Source organism: Nicotiana tabacum, chromosome 24 (genome assembly GCF_000715075.1).
Source record: "Nicotiana tabacum cultivar K326 chromosome 24, ASM71507v2, whole genome shotgun sequence".
In the NCBI taxonomy this organism is placed as follows: domain Eukaryota; kingdom Viridiplantae; phylum Streptophyta; class Magnoliopsida; order Solanales; family Solanaceae; genus Nicotiana; species Nicotiana tabacum.
The window spans coordinates 91,661,829-91,687,520 of NC_134103.1; the positions used below are offsets into that span (position 1 = coordinate 91,661,829).

At 35.4% G+C, this 25,692-nt stretch overlaps 3 protein-coding genes across 5 annotated transcripts; all 3 read left to right on the forward strand.

Annotated features, from left to right (window-relative positions):
- The first annotated feature begins 890 nt into the window (after nucleotides 1–890).
- Nucleotides 891–7,986, forward strand: LOC107799818 (cell division protein FtsZ homolog 2-1, chloroplastic). Of its 2 annotated transcripts, XM_016622966.2 has the most exons (5): nucleotides 891–1,223; nucleotides 1,540–2,279; nucleotides 3,813–4,112; nucleotides 5,651–5,741; nucleotides 7,909–7,986. In XM_016622966.2, the coding sequence occupies exons 2-5, from the start codon at nucleotides 1,650–1,652 to the stop codon at nucleotides 7,929–7,931; spliced, it is 1,044 nt and encodes a 347-aa protein (XP_016478452.2). In that variant the 5' UTR covers nucleotides 891–1,223; nucleotides 1,540–1,649; the 3' UTR covers nucleotides 7,932–7,986. The 2 variants fall into 2 exon arrangements, with proteins under 2 accessions (XP_016478452.2, XP_075103254.1); XM_075247153.1 differs by lacking the exon at nucleotides 7,909–7,986 and having other exon boundaries at nucleotides 5,651–5,842.
- Nucleotides 7,987–8,171: 185 nt separating this feature from the next.
- Nucleotides 8,172–10,433, forward strand: LOC142178309 (cell division protein FtsZ homolog 2-2, chloroplastic-like). The gene is made up of 5 exons (XM_075247640.1): nucleotides 8,172–8,249; nucleotides 8,781–8,873; nucleotides 9,632–9,697; nucleotides 9,797–9,928; nucleotides 10,027–10,433. Exons 1-4 carry the CDS (start codon nucleotides 8,172–8,174, stop codon nucleotides 9,926–9,928), a joined length of 369 nt encoding a protein of 122 aa, XP_075103741.1. The 3' UTR covers nucleotides 10,027–10,433.
- Nucleotides 10,434–13,985: 3,552 nt separating this feature from the next.
- LOC107799816 (cytochrome b-c1 complex subunit 9) lies at nucleotides 13,986–17,567 on the forward strand. 2 transcript variants are annotated; one of them, XM_075248338.1, is made up of 5 exons: nucleotides 13,986–14,165; nucleotides 14,569–14,616; nucleotides 14,850–14,897; nucleotides 15,808–15,864; nucleotides 16,926–17,567. In XM_075248338.1, exons 1-4 carry the CDS (start codon nucleotides 14,046–14,048, stop codon nucleotides 15,856–15,858), a joined length of 267 nt encoding a protein of 88 aa, XP_075104439.1. In that variant the 5' UTR covers nucleotides 13,986–14,045; the 3' UTR covers nucleotides 15,859–15,864; nucleotides 16,926–17,567. The 2 variants fall into 2 exon arrangements, with proteins under 2 accessions (XP_075104439.1, XP_016478449.1); XM_016622963.2 differs by lacking the exon at nucleotides 16,926–17,567 and having other exon boundaries at nucleotides 13,987–14,165; nucleotides 15,808–16,102.
- The last annotated feature ends 8,125 nt before the right edge of the window (nucleotides 17,568–25,692 follow it).

The window sequence follows — 25,692 nt, forward strand, 5'->3', positions numbered from 1 at the left end:
CTCGATATCATTATCAAACTCGAGTCCAAATCGAACTATGATACAAAGTAAAGTTATCGAGCTTATGATCCAGAGACCGACCAACATTGACCCAAAATCAATTTAAGGATCCGAGTCAGAATCGAGCTCGAGTCAAGATCGAGAACTCGAGTCAATATCGAGCTCATAGACAAGAGCCGTTACAATCCCACTAGAGGGGAGAATCTTGGCAGGAATTGTGGAAAAGCTGATTTACCATGGGTCTCCCACTATGTATTTTTAATTATATCTAAAGTAAGATCCCTTTACTATAAAGGGGATAATTATCATTTCTGTAAGGACCGAGTTTTTTACTTACATTGTAATTCAAGCACTATATTGTTCCATATTCGAGAATTGTTCTTGTAAGCTTCATCAATTGGTCCATTGTGCTGAGTCCTAAAAATCATCTTCTTTCCTACCTTGTTTATATCGTATTCTTTACAACCCATATTCAATATTTCTATTTATCCCTACGGTTTGTATCAAGTTATATCATATATCCTTAGAACTACGTACAAATTAAACTCTATCCGTTTTTCGGGTAAACATATATATATATATATCAATTATAGTTATACTTTCAGGAAATTACCATTCGTGGCTATATTTAAATTTTATAGCAAATCAACCTATAGTACGAAATTACCTATAGCAAATCAATTATTTTGAACCGAAAAAAAGAACAACAAGCTCTAATAGCTAAGTTGGTTAAATCACCCGCTTAGTAAGTAAGCAGATACAATTGTATATTTTGTATGCACCCCTAATATAGGTCACATATAGTAATTAAACTCTAAATTGTGGTACTTTGTGAAAATTAATGTCAAATCTTCCCAATTTTCTTAGCCCAATCACGAACTAGTACTTCCATTGGAAAAAAAGCAAAAGAAGGGCACCCCTAGTTAGGGTGATTCTCAAGCAATTCGTGTGAAGGATTTTACAAATTAGTTTTGGTAGAATCTGCAGATATTTATCAAATGGCACTCTCCTACTTCGCAGAAACTAACAAAAAAGAAAGAGAAATTGCCAAATTCCTGCTTCTTATTCTAGCACAACTACAATAGCAAATATTAGTACCAAAAAATTCCCGTTTTTCGTGCACCCTCTAGCCTACTAAAACTTCTCTATCACTCACTGTAAATGCTGCGAGTATTTCTGCATTTGCTTCCAAGAATCTCTCAGAACTCCCACAGGAAACATAGGTGCCATTTACCTTTCTCTTTCTTTGTTCCATTTTTTAATTTCTTGCTCAAGTTATAGCTTTACATTTGTTTCAAAATCATGCTATAATTTCTGCAATTTTAAGCTTTTCAATTCTTCTAAAGATGCTTGCTTTTGTTATCAGGAAAAATGCTAGTTATCTGCAAAGTTTACAGCTTTCTCTTTTGCCTTTCTGGTTTATGTTATCCCCATTTCCTGCCATTTTAATGTGTTGACTCACTTTGAATTAGTGTGAATATTGAACCCCTTTCCCCTGATTATATCTGTTTGTTTTTTTTTTTCCAAAAAAATTGGCAGGTGCTGAAAGAAAATTTTAGACTCAAATTCAGACATAGTCAAGTGGGGTTGTCATATTTTTGGTGGAATTATCAGGTTAAGTTGATTTCTGGTTCTGGGATTTTTTGGGTATGGCTAGTTGTACATCAGCTGTGTGTATACCTCCTGATACTCGATTGCAAAATGGGTTATTAGCTGTTCTTGGGAAAAGATTTTGCCCTTTGAAAATGCATGATGAGAAAAATGGATTCTTGGGTGTTAACCAAAAGGGTATTTCAAGTTGGCCACATTTCAAGTGTTCAGCTAATTCACATAGGTTCAACAATTATCAAAGTAAAGACTCATTTCTAAATTTGCATCCTGAAATTTCGATGCTTCGAGGTGAAGGAAATGATACTTTTACTACCTCTAAACAAGAAAGCTCTGGTGGAGGTGTCACTGAGAGATCAATGGACTCGTCAAGCTTGAAGAATTTCAATGAGGCTAAAATTAAGGTGGTCGGTGTAGGAGGCGGTGGATCAAATGCAGTTAACCGTATGATTGAGAGCTCTATGAATGGTGTGGAGTTTTGGATTGTGAATACTGATATTCAGGCAATCAGGATGTCACCTGCGTTTCCTGAGCATCGATTGCCTATAGGCCAAGAGCTCACCAGAGGACTTGGTGCAGGTGGTAATCCAGATATAGGAATGAATGCTGCCAAAGAAAGCAAGGAAGCTATTGAAGATGCAGTTCGTGGTGCAGATATGGTTTTTGTGACTGTAAGTTCAGCTTCTGTTTAGGACAATAAGTTCATTGAGATAGGTGTTTAGCTTTATTTTTATACTAACTTTACTTCTATGCTCTTTCCTATCTTTCTTTGTATGACGTTGTAGTTATCATATGCTGCTATACAACATTTTTTGATTCATATTTTTCATCGATAATAGATACTGCTTTGGTGATACAGTGCTTCCTTTCTGTCCCTCAGGATCATATTGAAACTAGTAAAAGATATTTGGGACAGATTCAACTGAAATAGATTCTCTTAATCGCATATAATCATCATGAATTAGTGATAGCATGCAGAATCCCCAATATGATCTTCAAATTAAGGGCAAGTTAATTAGAATTGATTTTCTTAACATATGACCCCTCTCACCTCAAAGCCTCTGGAAATGGTAAAATAATGGCTGAAGAAGGGAAATAACCCTTGTATCTGTCTTTAAGCGCAAAGTTCATTCTCCCTGTTACTAATTGCTGAAGTCGTGTTGCATTGTCCCACTTCATTCCTTTAGGCTTCTCTGATTTCACAACTTCAGAATCCTAATAGGTCCGTAAAAATATACTATATATTCTACCTAGTGAATCAAAGAGTATAAATTTCGAGGATGAACTCTCGACGTGTCAAATCATTAGTTTGAGTCTCAGTTTTGGAGACTAGGTTGGACGCCAGGCATTAATGTAAATTAGTCGATTAGGTGAACTGGATGCTGGATAATAGGATGAGAAATGATCGGGTTTGACTAGGTCATCCATGCAAAGGGAGGGAAAAACTTTCAGAGAAGCATTCTTGATATTTTCACACTGCCTTGATGATCAGACAGGTATTTCAGTCATTACCAAGAAACCGGAGTCTTTATGTTTAGCTTATATGCATAATAGGGCCATTTCCGCCCCTTTGTTAGTTTTAATCCATTTATGAGAACTTCAGCCTGATTATGCATGATGGATTATCTCAAAAGTTGTATGATGTCTGGAAAATACTGAAATTTCGCCAAGCATTGTGTTTGAAGGCTCAAGCGGAGGGCGAATTTTTCCAGGGGTATAAGCAAAATGGTGAACTTCTCTTTGAGCGACTTAATAGAAATCGTAGTCTGTTCCCAGATTATATAAAGTTTGAATGGTGTCTGAAACTCAGTGAGAATTCTTACATTGAGCACATATTTACTTTACAGTACTTATCAAAAGGAATATTTTATTCTAGAATAAAATGTAATTTTCTGTTCTGGCTTAGATTTTTGGTCCTGAGACTTTTTGGAATGCCAAGCCTTAAACGATATCCTCACGAAACTATATGTGTAAGATAATTGATATCGTCCATCACGATGTGTATTATCCAGAAGCTGTGTAAAAGTTAAATATGAGATGATCTGCATATTGCTATATTCAGAATTAACTTTCCATTATTTTTTTTGGCCTTACAGTTCACTACTTAGTTTCTTTTACTTCCCAAGTACGCACTACTTTGTGCACCTGGCTGCCTTCTTTTTTTTCTTTTTGTGTGTGTGTGAGATCCAAAATGTTATGTGCAGGCTGGAATGGGTGGAGGAACTGGGACTGGTGGGGGCCCTATAATTGCAGGAATTGCCAAGTCAATGGGTATCTTAACTGTTGGTATTGTCACAACCCCTTTTTCTTTTGAGGGACGAAGAAGAGCAGTTCAAGCCCAAGAAGGAATTGCAGCTTTGAGAGAAAATGTCGATACTCTGATTGTTATTCCTAATGACAAGTTATTGACTGCTGTTTCCGCATCAACTCCTGTAACTGAAGCTTTTAACCTGGCTGATGATATTCTTCGGCAAGGAGTTCGTGGTATTTCTGATATAATTACGGTATTAATGCTGAGTTCTCCCACTCTTTTGTTTCCGCTCTGCTCTCTGCATTGTTTGCCGAGAAGTTGAAGTTCAGTCGCTTTTTCCAATCATCCTTTACATGCAGAAATTTTCATTCATGTGCCTTATCTTTCCTCTTTGTAGTGTCCCTAAATATTTTGAGCTGTGAATTACATGATGCTGTTTCATATGTTATCCTCCTTTTAGAAACCTAATATTTTGCTCTTGGAATAATTTTACTTTGTTTACAAAAAAAGTTTCTTTCGAACAACTGGTACTTAACTACAGTACAAATTCTTTTCTTTACATGGGGAGTTGACACAGAAGTTCTCCTATAATTCACATTTGTGCATTTGATTTGTTTTTAGTTTACAAATATCTAACATTTTCATCTAGGTGTAGGTCATCAGTTGCTCAATTATATGCTGACAATCACTACCTTCTTACCTAGAGTAGGTCGTCAGTACTCAGTTATATCCGAATAATCCATGTCTGCTACCAGTAGAGTGCATCTTAATTTGTTTTTATTTGGTGATGTCAAGTACAACAACAACAACAACCCAGTAAAATCCCATTAATGGGGTCTGGGGAGGGTAGTGTGTACGCACACCTTACCCCTACCCCGAAGGAGTAGAGAGGCAAGGTGATGTCAAGTAGCTGATAGTAATATAGTGCATATGTGCTGTGGCATATAACTTTAAAAGAACGACATTTTCATCCAATTTTGGGGCAACTGCTTTGAAAGTGAGATGATACTAGCAGTTTTTCCCGCCTGCCCCTGAAAAGAGAAGAAGAGACAGTGAAGGAAGAGAGAATGACGAGCTTTCAAGCCCAGCCCATGTAATTGACAGAATGGGTTCTGGTTCAGACCTGGAAAAATACACTGAAACCTAGTAATTCATATTCTTGGACTGGCCCAGTAACGTTGGTGTTGGTTTTTTTCTTGTTCTTTCTGGTATACTTGAACAAGGTATAAGGGATAGGATATGGCAATTCCCGCCTCTATCACAAAGTTTTTCTCTTTTCTAATCCTATAAGTTGCTTTCTTATCCCTCATTTCCAGAAGTCAAATCGTTAACCGTAATTGTATGAATCTCCCTACAGGGTTTATGTCTTGGTTTTGAAACATTTGGAGAGACTATGGGGTGTTGATGATGTTCTCTAAATAAATTATGATGTATTATCCTCCATTCAGTTTGGTATCAACATGTAACTTCCTATGCTCATGTATCTCCACAAGCTTCAGAATCATACCATATGACCCTTGTATGGATTTATAAAGCAACGGGTCTAATAAATCTTATTTGACTAGCCCAAGGATGAAATATCTGTTCCCATTTCCCAAAATGCCCATTCATCTTTTTATGCATCTGAACCCCTGCAGTGTAATATGTAGCTTCAATTTCAGCTTTTGATATTTTCGTTTGTTCTTTGGTTATGTGATGAACTGAATTTGCTTTGGAGCAAATGCCCTTGTTAAGTGGGGAAATATCTTAGACTGTAATGATTTATTCACAGTATGTCTACATGAACTACAGATTCCTGGGCTTGTAAATGTGGATTTTGCTGATGTGCGTGCTATTATGGCAAATGCTGGCTCCTCATTGATGGGAATAGGAACTGCTACAGGTAAGTTCAGGATGTTATTTTGTTGGTGGAGTGGACCATTACTTTATGTCGGTTACCATTTAATTCATAATTTTATGTATATGTGAGATGACTAAGAATGTGATGATGTGGCCTTTTGAGATGGAGACAGAGCGGAGCCTATACTTCTGAATTATTATCTGTACCCCTAAAGTCAAAAGAGATTAAAAAAGGCGAAAGTTGACTCGTAGTAGTTGTTCTCAATGTAATCACACATCTCAGCGTTTCCCTGATAGCATCATTTTAACCAAGATAAAACAGCAATTTTCCAAGTACAAAACTAATTCACCAAATGGTATACTGCAGAGTGATCCTACTGATAAATGGTAATATGCTGTCAAACCTTGAATTGAATGTCACAACCATCTGTTGCTAGATAAGGCAGTATCATAAGATTACTTGTGCTTTCACTCGCTCTTTCACTTTAACACATACAAATCCAGTCTCCTTATTTCAGTTCACTATTTGGACTAATGGAGCCTCTGTAAATGAATAGCAAACCCCATTCTGAACCACTGAGTCACATGTTTAACTTACTGTTTTCCTAATCCCTTTGCAGTTCCTTGAGTGAAGTTTCTTTATATATTAGTAAGCAATTAAATGCTTTAAATGGCTTTACGCGATGATGAAACCTATAATCAGAAGTCATGTTAAAGAAAAATGGCATACTGACAACCCAGAGGGCTGCAATGTTGAGAAACTTGAAACAAAAACTTTCTGATAATCTAATTATTTATCTTTTACCTTCTCCTTCCGATTGTCTTTGACCGCTGTGGATGACAAACATTAGACTACAATGTTTTACTAGTCAATCTTTTGCGAAGATAACTGGAGTAGTATCTTTTCCTCATATGTTAATTTCATCTTTTCTAACGTAAACTTACATATGCTCCCATAACTTTCACATCATGTTAAGCCACATTGTCACCATTGATGTCTTTGTATGATTGTACAAATGTTGTCTGTTGATGGAGATATATCGATGAAATATATTAAAGAAGGAAACTGCCAAGATAGAATGTCTTTTCAGCAGTGCCTTTCTTCTTGTTCGAATGTGCAACCGTTGACATATTTTGAGCCTCCAACCGTTACATCAATATGCCAAGTTGAAAATAGATAAGTTTAGTTTGTCAAAAAAAAAAAGGTGCGCTCAGGATTAAGTTTCGCAGATGTTTTCAGGATCCGGTTTGAGCTTGTATTTTTCCTAACAGATGATGTTATATCAATCAACCATGCCTCAATCTCAAACTAGTTGGGTTTGTCTATATGAATCCTTTGTATCCATTCTGCTCTCTGTAGGTTCCATTTCATCCTGATACTAGATAATTGTCTTTTAAAACAAATTAAGGATTCTCTAACCAGAGATCTAAAGCTCACAGTTATCCCTAGAAGATAATGTGATATGTAATAGGAGTAACAGATTGATATCTGTGGCTGCCAGCTAGTATCTCAGTGTAACTTTAGGTTATCCATCTATTTACTCTATAAACCCCCAAACTTTTGTTGTAAATTTATCTTTTGTGTTTATAAAGCAATAAGGAAGTCTAGGTGCGAATGTTTATTCAATAGGCATGAACTTTGTACTTTCATTTTCTAGTAAATCACTCATTTTAGTGGTTGTTTTTATACTTTATTTTGTAGAGGTTGTGTTTGATACCACTGCTTCTTGTCCTCAATTTTCCGATAGAAGTAACTTATGGAAGCAAAAAAAAAAAAAAAAAAGTTCCTGACAGAAGTAGGATTGCAGATATAACCATCTGAAAGAACCTTCTCAGAGTATTAGAGATATAACTACTAGAGTATGTTAGAGAACCCCTTGTGTTAGTATTGAAATGTTATGGACCCAAACAGAGCATCTATTTTTTTGGGTCAATGACCCAAACAGAACATTTATTATGTTGAAGATCCATACAGCCGACCCCAACTAGCTTGAGATTGAAGCATAGTTGTTGTTGTTGCTGCTGTAAGTTATGAGTTCTAGCAGGTTACGGGGAGCAAAAGTTGATCACGGTTCCCGATATATGTATGGCCACTTATGGTTTTTCTTACTTCTCAATTAGTTAGTCTTAATACTGAGGTTGTTCCAGGGAAATTATTTTGTTGAGAATGTATTACGGTTAGATATGATGTTATTGGGTTGATATTGCAGGTAAGACCAGAGCCAGGAAGTGACATTTAATGCGACGTTACCACAAAGTTTGTCCAGTCAGACAGACCTACATTAAATGTCACTTCAAGGAAGACGTGCTTTGAATACACACACACACAAACAACCCTGACCCTGCTCTCTCTCTCTCTCTCTCTCTCTCTCTCTCTCTCTCTCTCTCTCTCTCTCTCTCTCTCTCTCTCTCTCTCTCTACACACACACACACACACACACACACATACAAAAAAAAAAAAAAAAAAATTACCATGGGATGCACCTCATGCCTGAAAAGGGATGAGACATATTCACAAAATGCAGACAAGACCACCAACAGGTTTTTACTGGTTTTAGTAAAGAAAATTCTCTGTGTTGAACATATCATGTATAAATAGTTGTATGAGTCTTTTTTTCATTAATTTCCCTGAGTGATTTTTCCTAGGAATGGAAAAAATTAGAGAGAATCTTTATTTAATGACGCATGAGGCTTGTTCTCTAGAACATCAACTGGCCTATGCTCCTCGTCTACCTGTCTGCGTACTTGTTACTTCTCTTCAGCAGAGATGACTGCTTATTTATCTAAATTCATATAGCCACATTATCATCATCATCATTTCATCCCTATCTTATGGTATAGTGATGATCAGATGGATCAGTTTATCACAATTATGGAATCAAAGTGTTCCCATTTCAGGCGCACGGTTATTGTTTTTGAACCTCCAGGTTGCAGAAATCTATTTATGTATAGTTTAAATTTTAATTGGATGCGTTCAAAATATTTTATGTTTGTAGATATATTGTCAATGATGTTAATTCATGAATTATCCAACTTTTGAAGTCTTTTCATACACTTGTATGTACTTGTGGAACTTCACTAGGTAAATGCTGCAGCTGAAGTTATATATGACCTTGTTGATCCAAGTGCCAACCTCATTTTTGGAGCTGTAATAGACCCATCATTAAATGGACAGGTACATTAATTTCTCCTATCACTAAGATAATATTGCTTTTATTTAGACGATAATATGCTAAAATAACTAGCAAAGATCTCTATGTTAAAAAATTACAATGGGCCTGGTTTTGAATATCAGAAGCTTTTAATGCTTGAAACAGCATAAAAGTAGTTCCAACTGTAAAACCTGAACTAGTTGATTTCCTTTACTAGGAGAAAGCATTAGCAATCGATTTCACTTGCATAACAAGTCTGATTCTGAATTTACTTTTGAGATTATTCTTTGATATTATGAAAAGACATATTACTTGCAGTTTTCAAAGAAAAAAGGAATTTATGTAAAAGAAATTGGTCAGACAGTAGAACAACTTGAAAGAATTTGTCATGCAAAGTTAGTACTTCCAAGAAGCAGCTTATCTGGTTAGAAGTCAAACATCGACGAAGTATAAGAAAGGCTTTCTTTCTAATTGGTAAATCAAGTGTTTAAAATTGGGGAACAAAAACAAACTTTAGGGGATCGAGAATCAGTCTTTTGATCCTCCTCGAACCTACTCTCATCTTTCAAATTGGTCTTTATTTTTTCACACCAAATACTCATTCTAAGGCAAACATAAATAGGTTCTAGTAATGTTACAGCACCCATGAGGGTGGTATCACTGTTCAGTTGTCATTACTCATAATCTTTCTACTTGCTAGTTTCAAGCTCTCTTTCCCTGAACCCGTGACCGATATTCATCTTGAATCATGGTCACTCGCATCCTTATTCTCATGATGCAGGTCAGTATAACCCTAATTGCCACCGGTTTTAAGCGCCAAGAAGAAAGTGATGGGAGGCCCGTCCAGGTATTCCTCTCTTTCACCTTCTCTTTGCATGTGTCTGCTCATGAAAATCCTGTGTATTGATTGGGCATCTTGTATAATTTGTTCATTATGATGTTACAGGGAAACCAGCTAGCACAGGGAGATGCTACACCTGGGATTAACCGACGACCTTCATCCTTCCTTGAAGGTGGTTCAGTAGAGATCCCTGAGTTCCTCCGGAAGAAAGGGGGCTCTCGCTATCCAAGAGTTTAAGTCAGTTTTTCTTGTATATATATTAATCTTTCACCGTTCATATAACTGTCCTTTGTTCCCTCTCTATCTTTTAAGGTGATAATGTTTTCTATGTACAGGATCTTGAGTATGCTCCAAATAGTAACTGTCTCAGGGAAAGTTATATCCGTTGCCCTTTCTTAGTACATGGATACTGTCTATTTTCACTAGTCATGCCCATATATATCACTTCTTTGGCATTCATTGGAATAAGCTGGAGCTTTTTACGTCAAGATATGCAAGCAGGATCAGTCGGCAACGTTGTCATACATGAACTGTACTGTTACATCTTTGATTGCGTGCGTGTGTGATTTAGGATCAGTTTTGTGGTCAGTAGAGTATGTCCAATACGTCCTATCTCTATTCTTTGCCACTAATGGTATGTGCAGATATTATATTTAGTGTGAAGTTGGACTATTTTCTTCATGACAACAATGAAGATATCTAAACGGAATGCCTAATCTAAGCCATTTTCTTTTTGAGTGAAGGCAGATTGACTATTCCACTGCTAGGGAGAATGGCAATGTTGAAATATTAGAAACCAATATTTGTGAAAAGATGAGTTGTACAAGGAACACTGTTTCTAGTGCAGGACATAATTTAAGAGGTTCTTAAAGCCTTAGTTTTGCTATTTGGGTCAAGACTTTGGGCCAAAAGTAAGATATATTGCTACACCATGAAATGTTCTTGCTATCTTATCCACCTTTGCTCTAAATTAGTACTTATTCCTTCTAAAATAAATGAACGGTCATACTAAGAAAATTGAGCAAAATTCATTTATAGCCCATCGGCCCAAAATATATCACCCGGTAGCCCAAAAATTATAATATACATTTTATAGCCCAAAAGTAATTCTAGTGCCTTGCCCAAAAGTACTCAACTAAGAGGCTCAGATTTGCAAAGATAGATGCAGAAAGAGAGGCGACCACGCCATGGCTGGAAAGACAGACCTCACTGCCGACTCCGCCGCTTCAATCACCGCCATCATCTACTGTTTCAACCCATCAATTATAGTTTCCAAACTCCGAAGCTTCCTTGTCAACAAGCAATCCACCTCTTTTCATTTTTGATTTTAGCTTCTTCAATTTTTCCCCTTGCTCTGGTGTTAATTCTTGGCCTATTGAGTAATTAATTGTAGGAAAAAGCATAGAAGGTTTAAAACCAACCAGTTTAAAAGAAAAAAACTGTTTAAGATCATGGTATGAAAGAAATAATAAGTTGGTACAATACCCAGTTAATTATGAAATAGTATTAGGCAGTACTAACTAACTTATGATTATTTGAATTGTTAAATGGAAGTAGTTAATTTTTTTCTGATGGTTTGAAAAGGGAAAGAAGGTCAAGTTTATTGGCATAGAAGGAATGTAATGTGTTTATCAGAGATATAGGTCCCTTGGAATTTTATTGGTCTGAAAGTAAAGGAAATGATTGATGAAAGTTGGTAAAGCCCTGAGTTTCGTTCAACGCTGAAAAAGAAGGGTTTCTTGCACTGGGGTTTTATATATGTAATGTAGAGGACGATAAAGATATTCCATGTCTCTCTATGTTTGTGAATATGCCTTGCTGAGCTTAAACCAGTAAGGTCCTATTAAAGCTTGATGGAAGTGTTTCAATGTCATATCTATTTGAAATTTCTTTCCTCTGTGCATGGTAAGCAAATGGTCTTAAAGAGTCAACATTATAAGCTGGATAATATAAAATTCTTATTCTCTTTAGCCTTGCATGTGGATCTAAAGAAGTATACCAAGGTGGAGAATTAAGAAAAAATGTATCTGCATTTGTTGCCTTGAATTTTTCTTGATAGTATTCTTCGTAATGGTCCAAATTTTATGTCACCAATTTGCTGTTGCTGCTTCTATTTTCTTCTGCTTCTTCATTGAAAATATCATATGAGGCTGAGACATCAGCATAAACATGAGTAAGAAGATAGAGACGCGTCATCGGATGGATATTCTCCGACCAAACTCCGGCAAAGTTTTTTACTATTTTTGGGACTGATGAGAAGGGTTGTTTTGTGGAGGAGAGAGGCTATGGAGTAGAGAATAGAAAAAAACAAATTGCAGTATATGTTCCGACCACAGTCGACTCCGGTCAATCGGATGAGACTATGGAAAATTATCCGAATATGTTCTAAACTTTGAAAATGAGAGAAATTAATGGTGAATGGAAAGACAACAAGGGATTGGGTGGAAGGTTTTGATTACACGGCCTTTTTTCTTCTGATGTGCCTACATGTCACTATAACAAATATATACAAAAATAGACTGTTATTATATAAAATAATATACTAAAATAGACTATCACTATACAAAATATATACAAAATAGATTGTCACTATACAAAAATATACTAAATAGACTGTCACTATACAATTTATATACAATAGACTGTCACTAAACAAAATATATACAAAATAGACTGTCACTATACAAAATATATACTAAATAGACTGTCACTATACAAAAAATATACAAAATAGACTATCACTATACAAAATATATACTAAATAGGCTGTCATTATACAAAATAGACTGTCATTATACAAAAAATATACAAAATAGACTGTCACTATACAAAAAATATACAAAATAGACTGTCACTATACAAAATATATACTAAATAGGCTGTCATTATACAAAATAGACTGTCACTATACAAAAAATATACAAAATAGACTGTCACTATACAAAAAATATACAAAATAGACTGTCACTATACAAAAAATATACAAAATAGACTGTCACTATACAAAATATATACAATAGACCGGCACTATACAAAATATATACAAAATAGACTGTCACTGTACAAAAATATACTAAATAGACTGCCACTATACAATTTATATACAATAGACTGTCATTATACAAAATAGACTGTCACTATACAAAATAGACTGTCACTATACAAAATAGACATTTCAGGCTATTAGATGCAATATGTTTGGGCCGAAGGGCCATTTCGTGTAAGTAGAAAAAAACATGGGCTATTAAAATTTTGAGGGGCTATGGAGGGTATTTTTCTCAAGAAAATTTAGAAATTGGAAGTATTTTAATATATTGTAACAGGTTTTATTTTTCAGATTACTAATCCCACATTGTATAGACAATAACGTAAAAATAGCACGGGTTAGCTAGTTTTCGGACTGGTAATTGAAAAATAGCCAGCGTTTGCAAAGTCACTAAAAAATAGTCACTATTTTGCTAAAACACGGAAAGTTCCATGCTTATGCTGGATTATGGAGCTCCTACGTATAAATTTCCAGCATATTATGTTGGAACTCCAGAACACGGAAAGTTCCAGCATAATATGCTGGATTATGAAGCTTCTGCGTATAAACTTTCAGCATATTATGTTGGAACTCTAGCACATTATGAAATTCCAACACATTATGTTATAACCTCATATGCAAGAAATTTGAACTCCTAGAATTTTTTCGAATTTTAAGAGTGTTTTTGTTCAGATTTTATCTTTACATTAAAAAATGGCTAAATTTCGATTACTTTTGAGACTGTGACTTTTTCAATTACCAGTTGTAAATCCGGCTATTTTTTATTTTTTTTTTCGACAATAACCTATAATTATCTTTTAAATGAATATATGGTAAAAATTATTACTAAACATTATCGGTATATAAAAGTTAAATTCAATATATAACACTACATATTTATTTCTCTCCTCAACTCAACTGTATGGATTTCATAGTGACATATTTCAAAATTTATGATCTCCAGAGTTTGAAACTCCCACCATGCACAACTTTAATTAATCAGTATCACAAACATCTTATGCTTTCGAACAACATTACTCCACGGTAGTGTTTTATAAGCACCAAAATTAAAATTGATACCATATTTTTTTATAGATTAAGATGCAATAAAAAAATATAACAAAGTTTTTACCATCATTTTTCTAATGATATTACTAAAAGTGGGCTATTTTGCAAAAAACGTTATTAAAGAGGGGTGTGTTTATTATTTTAAATAATTTAAAGAACTTATTCGTCACATTTAGAAAAAACAGGGGGAATAAATATTCTAGTTTTCACTCTCCAGTCTCTTCTACTCATCTGCAATCCGAAGATTCTACAGAAATCAGAATGGAAACAGAAGGTCGAAAGAGGGGAAGAGGGCCTCTGGAAAGGCTTTACAGGCTCATTATGCGTCGCAATTCTGTCTATGTTACCTTTGTCATCGTTGGCGCTTTCCTCGGCGAACGGGTAATCCAACTTATTATCAACTTCCACATCGCATATCGATTCATTTTTGCGCTTTTTTGTTCTTATGATGGATTGATTTTTGATGAATTGTGTGAACTTCCTCATTTAGAAGCTCAAAGTTTTTTAGAAACAGAGGAAAGGATGGAATTAGAAGAACGTTGGGGTATTTTTGAGTGAAGGAAAATCCATATTTCATGCAATATAGTACTTGTTAGTATCTTGCCGTGTGCGACCAAAGAAGTATTCTTTAAAAACCGGTACAGTTAAATTTTGTTAAAGATCAGAAAACTGCTTTTATATAGCATCCCGCATTCACGCAGGATACCTCAGTCTATCATGATGCAAGAATCGTGGCTTGATTCCTTGTGCAAGATGATTAAAAATTACTTTCTTTTTATAACAGTGTGTGGGGCCAGCATGTGCACGTCCAGACTATTTCATTGGGTACCTGGTAATTCTGCTAACCAAGGTTTAGGTAGATGGGAAGAAATCACATAGCGTTTTTTTTGCTTCCGCTATGAATATGATTGCTGAGACCGCTTCATTGAGCAATATATCTTGATCTATCTGCATCTTCAATTTGCTTAACTCTGGTTGATATTCTGTATGATTGAAATAAGCATAGGAAAGTCGAGAAGTTGTCAAATTTAATGCCCTCTTCATGTTCTTGTTTCTTCGTCGCAGGCTGTTGATTATGGTGTTCGTAAGCTTTGGGAAAAGAATAATATTGGGGTGAGTTTTCCTGAAATTCATAATGTTGGCGTTTGCTTTTCTCCTTTAAATGCTGATTTACATGTATAGTTGCAGCTCTGAGAGTTGGAAGAGTTTGTGGATAACTCAGATTATACATGAGAATCCTTCCAAATACGAAGTCAAGAAAATTTTAAAAACTGATTTTTACCACAGAAGGCTCTGTTTTGCATGAAATAAACTTTTTAAAAGGAAATTATTTCCTCAATCATTTTCTCTGGTTGGACGTACGAGCTGTCAGATGTAATAGTAAAAATAGCAGGGATAGGGATAGGGCACACAGCGTGATTCTTAAAATTAGTTGGCTGTTGTAAATAGCAAAGTAATACTCCTCCCTTTCGGTTCTTCTTATCTACCGTTTAAGTGTGCATTGGATTGCATTAATCAGAAGTGGTATTTGACTAAATTATGCTTATATCTTCCTTAAATGAGTAATTGATCGTATACCTTCTTGGAGTAATACGGTAGAATTGGAAAAAGAGAAATTAATGTCTTAGTTTTCTAAAATGACAAATATTTTGAACTAAATATTTGGGCTAAAGTGACCGATAAAAAGGACATGATGGGAATATTTACACATAGTTATGTGATTGAAGCATAACTCAATGTAGAATCAGCATTGCTTTCCCGGATAAAGAAATTTGAAAATTACGAGTTCATGCACAGACACATATATATTGTACAATATAAAGCATGCATATGGCGGTTTTTTAACATTATGACTTTGGACTTTGGAGGATAATTGTTGTATGCATTGTTGACTTTACAAATAAGAGATTAGATTGTCTTCTGGCTGAACAGTTCCTTTTAGTGTTTACATAGTGTAACAATATTTGCTGTACTGAATCTAACTTTGACTCAGAATCTGATCATGGTGCTTCTACTTACGCAGAAACGATATGAAGACATCCCAGTTTTGGGGCAAAGGCAACCTGAAGAATGAATTCGGGTTTGTAATCTTGTCCAATGTATAGCTATAGGATCCTAGATGCTCTCAACTATGTTTCTTGTTTCCTTCTAAAAATAGGACTTCTTATGTTTTGTTTTCTTTCCTAAGAAGTAACTATTTCGATCCAAGAAGGGATACCTTGTTTCCTTTTGTTTGATGTGATAGTTATAAATACTTGGACATCTTGTTATTGTAACATTGTCATCTTTGTTTGCCCCACTCCAAGAAGTTTTATGGGATATGAAGTTTGGCCGGGACATTTTCAGGAAGCTTCTCTTTAATTTGCATCCAGGCTGTTAAAAGGCTAGGCGTCCCTACTGTTTTTAGGTTAGTCTGGGAACTATTCTTAGGTTTTTCCTAATTTTTGGCTCTAAGATGGATAAGTGCTCGGTTCTCAAGCTCAACTTAGATATAGCTTTCATTTTCAGCAGTTTAGAGAATTTCGCTCTGAGATTACCCATTGCTACCTATGAGAATTAATTCATAGAAACAGAAACATATTGTAACAGCAATTGGGCAACTCTGAGGCACTATTAGAATAAGTCTGTGGTCATTCATCTTTCTCTTATAGTTTTCCCAGGCATACAGAAGTATTGTTATATCTTAGAAACAAAGCCTTGGGATTATTACTTGTGCCTATTAAGCTTAAAACCGCGAACCTCTTTAATCTTAACTCTGTCAAAAAGACTGAAATCCATATCCTGCAGCAGTAGAAGAGAGGAAGGATATTGGTCGTGTTAGTTGAAGACTTTTAACTTCATATTCTGTTTTCTGATTGGAAGCATCTTGTTCGAATGATATTTCAGTTAGTGTGTATGATTAGATGCTTTTTCAAGAGAGTTATTGTCTAAGATTTTCTGTATATTGTATTAGGGATACGTCAATAGACTTAATATTATCAGAAAATGTCTAAGTATGAATGGAAAGAAACGGAAGGCGCTTGATGTTTGGCCAAAAATGCATATATTTAACCATTGTCGCCTTACATTCTAGTACTTTTAATCATTTTTTGAGTATTAATTATATCACTTTATGTTTAATATTATATTTTAACCGTGTAGGAATAAAGCGGTGCGAAAATAGAAAGATTCGAAGCAAAAATAATGCAAAAAGAAAAAGAGCACGAAATTATTATCGGAAAGAGAATAGAAAAAAATCTACATGGATGAGACAAATTTGGAGCAGCACATGAAATGAAGAAAAATGGAAGACTTAGGATGCTTATCTACGTGGCATGAGGTGAAGTAAATATGTGAATTGTAACAATTAAAACAAGAGAGGGGACATAATGATTGAAGATTAAAGGAAACAAAGAAGAAAGCAAAAAAGTGTTTATAAGGAAAGTTGGAAGTTGGCCGCAAGAATAGAGTTGAATTCGCAAAACGCTACTGCATTCTGCGCCAGAGCGCACCCTGGACAGTCGAAGTGGGACTTGTCCTATTTCGTCCGGGATTCGGTTATTTCGGCTCTATACATCCCCAACTCGTATAAAAGGGGTCCTAAATCTATTTTGGAGGGAGAGAATGTTTTTGAGAACAACTTTTGACAAAGGGAGTACGTTTTTTATAGGAAAACATAAACACAGAGCCGCCGTGGAGGTTGAGTTTCATCTTTTCTTCCCCCAAACTTTGTAATTATTATGTTTCTTTGTATGATTTGTTGTTCGGCTACCATGTCTATGTAGAGCTAAATTTTACGTTCTAGGGTTGTGGTTCTTTCATGACTAATGTTATTCGAATATTGATTTTGATTTCTTAGTTTATCGCATTGGTTTATTTATTCAATCTTGCGCTTAATTATTTAATTGCTTGATCACCATTTGATACTATCTACGAATCTAGAATTGAACTCGAAAGTGGGAATTCTAGATTGCACATAGGATTGAGTAGAGCAAGTTCTTGAACCTGGGCATCGGGGAACGGATTCGCGGTTAGGATAGACATACACCTAATTGCCTTACTTGGTTGATATACATGAATTTTAAATGCGTTCTTGTTAGTTCTAATTGCATAGACATATAGGCGTTAGGTTAGCTTGAATATGCGACTAAGAATTCGACAGATTCTTATGAGCAATATTAACCTTATCAACCAATAAACTAGATGAATTAGTTAGTCAATTCAATTGAAGAATACAATAGCAATGTTAGATAGCCCATAACCCTAGATCGCTTTCATTACATTGATAACATAAAAATCTTCTCTTCTTTTGTTCGGAGTTCACTATTTGTTTTTTCTTTATTTTAATTAGTTTAGAATCAAATACTTCTAGGTTTAATTCTTGTTTAGATAATTAGGATAGTCTAATTTAGTTAATAATTAATCACAAGTTCTCGTGGGTTCGACATCCGACTTCTAGTCACTTTATAACTTGACGACCGCGTATACTTGCGTGTGCGTTTGGCCGCAACAACGTTGTTGCTAAATGCCAAAGATTTAAGCATCAAATTGTTTTACCAAATGGCATAAGGAAACTATAATGTGGATTAAGCACAATTAATCGGATCAACTCGAGATCTCTGATTAAGGAAAAGTAAACTACCTCAAAAAAGTATTTGAACTCGACATCTCTCGTTAATTAAAAAAAAAAACATACTATTCTTAGCACACCCTTGATGTTATGAACTACTTGGTGTGAACTTTGGTTCAATGAATCAATAGGGCAGTCCCTTTCAGTATTAGGTACTCCTACTACATATCTTTTCACTTCGTGTATTTACTCAATTTCTCAGGTCACATAGCCCACAAGCATTAAATTCTCAAGTTAGGGACCACAGACAAAGTCTTTTTTCTTAGAGCCTTCTAATTGCCCAGCAAAGGGAACACATAAATTAAACAAACTTTAAAAAGTACAAGTACCAAAGCCCCAAACTTTAAATTGTCATTGATTCAACATTGCAGGCTTTCAGTTTTACCCCTTGGTTGCTACTGATTTTCCTTAAGCTAAAATCTTTCCTCTCTTTCAGAAAACAGTTGAAATTATATTTACATACCAAAACTTGTCCCATTTTTCCCTTTGTCCAAGTCTATAAAGGGCAGTGCACGAATCATTTCGCGTTCATGAAGAGTCTGAGGAAGGACGACACCTTAAGGGGTGTGATTTAGGCAGCCTACCCTGATGCAAGCATTAGGGGCTGATTCTACGCAGAGGCGGAGCCAGAATTTGAAGTTTATGGGTTCGAAATTCTAATTATTTTAGTTACTGAGTTCTAAATTAATAATTTGTACATATTTAATGAATTTTAGCAAACAAATACAGGGTTTGAACCAAAGCTATTGGGTTCGGCCGAACCCATAACTCGCACTCTAGCTCCGCTCCTAAATTTCTACGGCTCGAACACGTGACTTATAAATCACAAAAATAATTTTACCTTTGTCCAACTCTATATTAGTAATATTAGAAGTGTTTCCAAAGTCGGGCAATAGTTACTGTTTCTTCTGAAATAATTAGAATGGGAAGGGACAATATGGAATTAGTGAAAAAGTAAATTATTTAATGAGGAATAACAATCAACAATAATAATGATTGATCATTAATCAAAGAAAAGAATCAGAACCAATAATTGTGTTACAAGTAATATCTGGTTTAAACAGAATATTGTTTAAAAAAATCTATTAGTATTTTCATATAATATATATTTATGGGAATCAAACTTACCAAATATACAGATCAAAACCCCGTTGCTAACTACTTGTTCATGGCCCACAGTATAGTATGTTATGAGTCCTAATCAAGTATATCCCTAATATTGTTTTTTTTATCAATGCTAGACCAAATATCTATAAAGCAGAAATAATTTATTACAAAGATTCTGATGTTTAGACGTAAATGTCAAATTAATTTGTTCATCATTACATATTATTATTCAATCCAGGTCTGTAATAAATTATTCAAGAATCAATTACTACAACCATTATTTTTTAAATCTTTTATTCTTTAGTTAGATCTTTCCTTTGATTATATTCAGATTTTGTACTCAAAGTACCAACCTACCGAACATAAGTCATGTATACAGAATCAAAAGTCACATTTTATAATGATTTTACTTCTCCTCTGATTAGCTGTCGATGTTTATTTTAATGGTAAAATAATTTTTTAGGTGTGTCGCGGTTTTCTATCAAGTGGCAGAGTTATAGTATTTCGTACGTTTTTGCTTAGCTCCCGTTTTTGTATTAAAAATGTATTAAATATGATATTTAATTGCGTATAACTAAAACTACTAACTATGAATTCGATGGTAAACTCATAATCCATTAACTTCGAATGTTGGCTTTGTATCTGAATTTTGTATTTCTTGAGGGGGGACCAGCAACAATATTATAATTTGCGGGGGTACAAAAACTAAGGCAATCCCTTTCCAGCGAAATTCCCAGGAAAGTGATAGTTCTTCTATTCCTTTTTCTTTTTTTTGACAATTGACACGTTAAGGACCACAACCCACGACTTTTTCCTCTTTTCACCCCAAATATTTGGTCAACAAGTAACTCCCTTTGTAATAAACTTAAATCCTTTTACAAGCTTTAGAAAAAATGTGTTTTTTCTATCTTTATTATTGTATGGGTCAAAATCCATCTTTAGTCAAAACGGTGTTAGTAAAGCATTCCTGGGATGCCGCGTGTCAAAGTAGTCTAACTATCAGCGAAGGTCGTGGTAGAAGAGTCAACAAGGACCACGGCCGAGGTCGAGGACTCTTGGCAGAATCATAACGGCTAGTTTCAAGATAGGGCATTAGAGAGAATATTCTAATGGATATTCTCTGCACTTATACTATTAGGGGTCGTTTGGTTTGAATATAGGTTATGCTGGGATAAGTTATGCTGGGATACGTTATGTTGGGATTAGTTATGTTGGGATTAGTTATGTTATGATTGTTTTTTATCCACTGTTTGGTATGTTGTATTAAAAATGATATTTGCATAATTTATAAGAAGAAGGTATAAGTTATCTCGACACTAATTACCTCACCCCCTACAAGGTATAAGTTATCCAGTATTAATTTTAATCCCGGGATAACTTATTCCAAGTTTGCTAACCAAACAAAGTATTAAGGTGGTATTAAATTTTTATCCCAGCACTATTTGTACTTATACCTCATACCAAATGACCCCTTAGGGTTTCTTTTAGGAACATGTTCCCTATAAATAAAAAAAGACATAATAATAGGGGACATGTGATATTCATTTGTAAAAATACACTTTGACTTGAGAAACAGAATCAGATCTCATTGATAATATACAAACAATACCTTTTCACTAAGATTCTTGTATACACTTTTTCACTAAATCCAAGAATAACTCAAATATTCAAAGAATTGTCCATCACTCATCATTGTCATAAAGAATATTATGTGATTTCATCCTTTCTTGTATAACTCATTCATTCTATTTACTTAAATGTCATTTATTGTTATCCATTGATATTGAATGCTACAATATTGCCTTTGATTTCTGAAATATTTATTGTATGTTGTCGCCGCTATCCGAATATATCTACATAGTATTTGTTGCTTTTTTAAGAACTCCATCTTAGGAATATTATTGTTATCTAAGATTAATTATTCAAACCAAGATCTATATTTTTTGGTCAAATAATTATCATGTTCAAGATGTTTACATGGTATCTGATCTGATCAGCTATGTAAGTCCTAGCTGGTGACTTGTCTGAACAAAGAGCTATGTGATCCGATTAACTATGTATAAAAGTTCTAGCGCTCATATTTTTCCTCTATAAGCGTAATTTTATTCAAATCTTTAGATCTTATCATTCCAGCATCAAAGCGAGACTTCATTCAAATTTGACATTCCTTGATCAAGACCTTCTTTATTCATTCTTGTGATCTTGATGAATCTGAGCTCAATCTTCAGATTCAACCAAGCAATTTGGAATTAGGTTTGAGGGTAGAGAGGTCGAGCTTAGGAAAGAAGAAGGAAATGCAAAAATGGTAAAATGAATGTGTATTGATTTGTAAGAGAAAAGTACAAATTTATACAGACTAACTCTGTACTAACTTAACTATAGTTACTTAACTACTAGGTCCCACAGACCACTATAACTAACTAACTAACTAACTCCTCTCCTCAACTAACAATAACTGACTATAGCTCACACTCCCCCTCAAGCTGGAGGGTAAAAAATGTTGAGCACTTCAAGCTTGCCAAGTAGAAACACATGCTGAGACTGCCCACGACTTTTAGTGAGAAGATCAGCTAGATGATCTTTGGTCCCTACAAATTGTGTGCTAAGGACACCTTGTTTGATCTTGTCGCGCACAAAATGACAACCGATCTCAATATGTTTGGTACGCTCATGGAAGATGAGATTAGCTGCAATCTGCAGTGCAACTTTGCTATCACAATAGACCTCCACAAGTCGCTTGATGGGCACTCCAAGTTTAGCAAACAGGCTTAACAACCAGACCATTTCTGCTGTCATAACTGCTAGGCTTCTATATTCTGCTTCTGTAGAGCTTCTTGATACTGTGTGTTATTTCTTAGATTTCCAAGAGATGAGTGAGTTGCCAAACTTGACTAAGTATCCAGTTACTAACCTTCGTGTGTTTGGACAACTTGCCCAGTCTGCATTGCAAAAACATGTCAAACTATCTGCACCTTCACTGCTCAGAAACATTTTCATGCTTGGTTAATGTTTAAGGTATTTGACTACTCTCATATTTTCATCCCAATGAGATTTTTTGGGCTCTTGCATGAACTGACTGAGAGTTTGGACTGCGAACACAATGTCTGATCGTGTGATGGTCAAATAGATCAACCTACCAATCAACTTTTGATATTCACTCACATCTGTCAGGATCTCATCACATGTAGTGCCAATATGTCTGTCAAATTCAGTAGAGGTGAACTTCTGATTGAGATTGGCTTAGCCTCACTCAATCCCAGATCAGAGATGAGTTGAAGACGGTACTTCCTCTGATTCATTAGAATCCATTCTTTGGATCTCATAACCTCAATTCCCAGAAAATATTTGAGATCACCAAGATCCTTCACCTTGAACTTCTGATGAAGGAAAACTTTAGTCTCATTGATAAACTCCTCACTATTTTCAGTGATTAGTAAATCATCCACATATATCAACACTGCTACAAAGTCATCTCATTTCCTTTTAGTAAACAATGAATAGTCATGTAGAGTCTGAACATATCCTACAGCAGTTAAGGCCTCACTGAGCTTAATGTTTCACTGTCGTGAAGCTTGTTTCAAGCCATATAATGACTTCAATAGTTTGCAGACCTTTGTCCCCCATGTCTCCTAAAACCTTGGGGAAGTTCCATATACACAGACCTTTGTCCCCCATGTCTCCTAAAACCTTGGGGAAGTTCCATATACACCTCCTCATACAAATCCCCTTGCAAGAATGCATTGTACACATCCAACAATAATAACCCAGTGAATTCCCACAAGTGGGGTCTGGGGAGGGTTGAGTGTACGCTGACCTTACCCCTATCCCGGAGGGTAGAGAAGTTGTTTCTGAAACACCATCGGTTTAAGAAAACGAAAAGATACAAGAGAGATAAGAGAGAGACAGAATGTTAGTACCATAAACAGAACCATATGAGCAATAACAATAGCATATGAACCAAAAAAATAGCTGAGAAATAATAACAAAAACCAGTGAATAAAGCCCGATAATATGAAAAATGAAGGAATAGTGTGGACACAACAATAATTGATAGCAGTCTAAGACCCAACCTTATCAGACCAGCCTCCCTCACAGATGGACCTTATCAGCTACCTCATATCCTAACACCCTAATGCTCGACCTCCACACCTTTCTATCAAGGGCTATGTCCTCGAAAATCTGAAGTCACACCATGTCTCGTCTGATCACTTCTCCCCAATACTTCTTAGACTGCCCTCTCTCTCTTCTCGAACCCGCCAAGGCTAACCGCATTGTACACATCCATTTGTGATATATTCCAGCCTTTAGAAGCAGTGAGAGCAATCACAGACATCATAGTTACCACCTTAGCAACTGGTGAAAAAGTTTTATTATAATCTAGGTCTTCTCTTTGGCTATAGCCCTCCGCTACCAACCTGTCCTTGAACATTTCTACCTTACTACTTGCTTTGTATTTTATCTTATACACCCATTTTGAACTAATAGCCTTCTTTCCTTTTGGAAGATTAACAACATCCCAAGTTCTGTTATCTTCTAAAGCCTTGATCTCCATTTCCATGGCTTCAATCCACCTTTTGTCCTTAGATGCTTCACTGAAAGTTGCTCGTTCTGTTAATGCTGAGATCCCAGTCAAGAAATTTCTACACTTACTAGTCAACCTGCTATAGAATAGATAGTTGGATAGGGGATAAGAGGAACTCTTTTTTGTAGTGGTCACTTAATCTTGCAACTACAAAGGTTCTTTTACAGTTATTTTGGATTTTTTGAACTCAGTAGACTCTTGTTCCAGAGTTGTTAGAGGAATCACTCCACTTTCCTGCATTGAATATTGCTCAGGAACTGCATCAGCATTGTTAATTGTTTGTGCATCAACATTGTCATTCTCTATTACTGCTGTGTTGTGATCTGTATTTGCATTATCATCTGCACTTGCTGCTGGTGAGTCTTACATGTCATGAATATCTCCTTCTCCAGTTCCTTCATGTTCTTGCATGTCATGAACATCTGCTTCTCTAGTTCATTCATGTTCTTGCATGTCAGTCTCTGCACTGTTGTCAAGACCACTCCCCCCAACAGACTCCTCTAAACCACTGCTTGCAGTTCCTTCTGACTGCATATTCACAGTGTCATGGGAGTTCCGTAGAGGTTCAAATTGTTCCATGCCTAAGATGGGATCAATAGTTATTGTATGTCCTTCTCTATTATGAGATGTAGAACATAGTTTGGCAAATGGAAAGATATGCTCCTTAAAGATAACATCTCTGCAAACAAAGAAACAGTTAGTGGCCAAGTCCATTAGCATGTAGCCTTTTTATGTTTCTGCATAGACAGGGAATTTAACTGCTTTTGCTCTTGGTGAAAATTTGTCTTCCTTAACTAAATTAGTGGCATAACAAAGACACCCAAACACCCTAAGGTGAAACAATGAAGGTGGCTTGTTATGAAGGAGCTCATATGGATTTTTTCCATTCAACAACTCAGTAGGCAGTCTATTTATCACATGTACAACTATCTTGATACATTCACCCCAGAACCTTGTAGGAACACTTGCCTGAAACTTTAATGCCCTAGTTGTATCTAGAATGTGCCTGTGCTTTCTTTCCACTATTCCATTCTACTGTGGAGTATATACACATCTGCTTTGGTAAATTATCCCATAAGCATCAAACAAGTCATTCATGTGTTTGTTAAAGAACTATGTGACATTATCTGTTCTAACTACCTTAACTTTAGACTGAAATTGAGTTTGTAGCATAGCAACAAATTTCTTCAACACCACAACAACATCACTTTTCAATTGACGCAAATGCACCTAAGTATACCTTGTAATATCATTAACAATGGTTAGAAAAAAATATTTTCTATCATAAGTGGGAAACCTATATGGTCCCCAAACATCCATATGTAAAAGAGATAAAGGATTTTCACTTCTACTCATACTTCTAGGGAACACTAGCCTACTCTGCTTAGCTAGTTGGCATACATGCCAATCATTATTCACTGCTACATCTTCAGATTTGTTATGAAACAGATTCATGTTCTTCATAGTGCTAACTTAAGCATGGCCTAGCCTTTTGTGCCACAAGGTTCCATCTTCTTTATTACTTTATGCAGTTGTAGTTGATGCAAACTTCCTTATCCCTTTAATGAATTTTTCCAAATTTCCTTTGAAGTTCTTCTTCAATATGTACA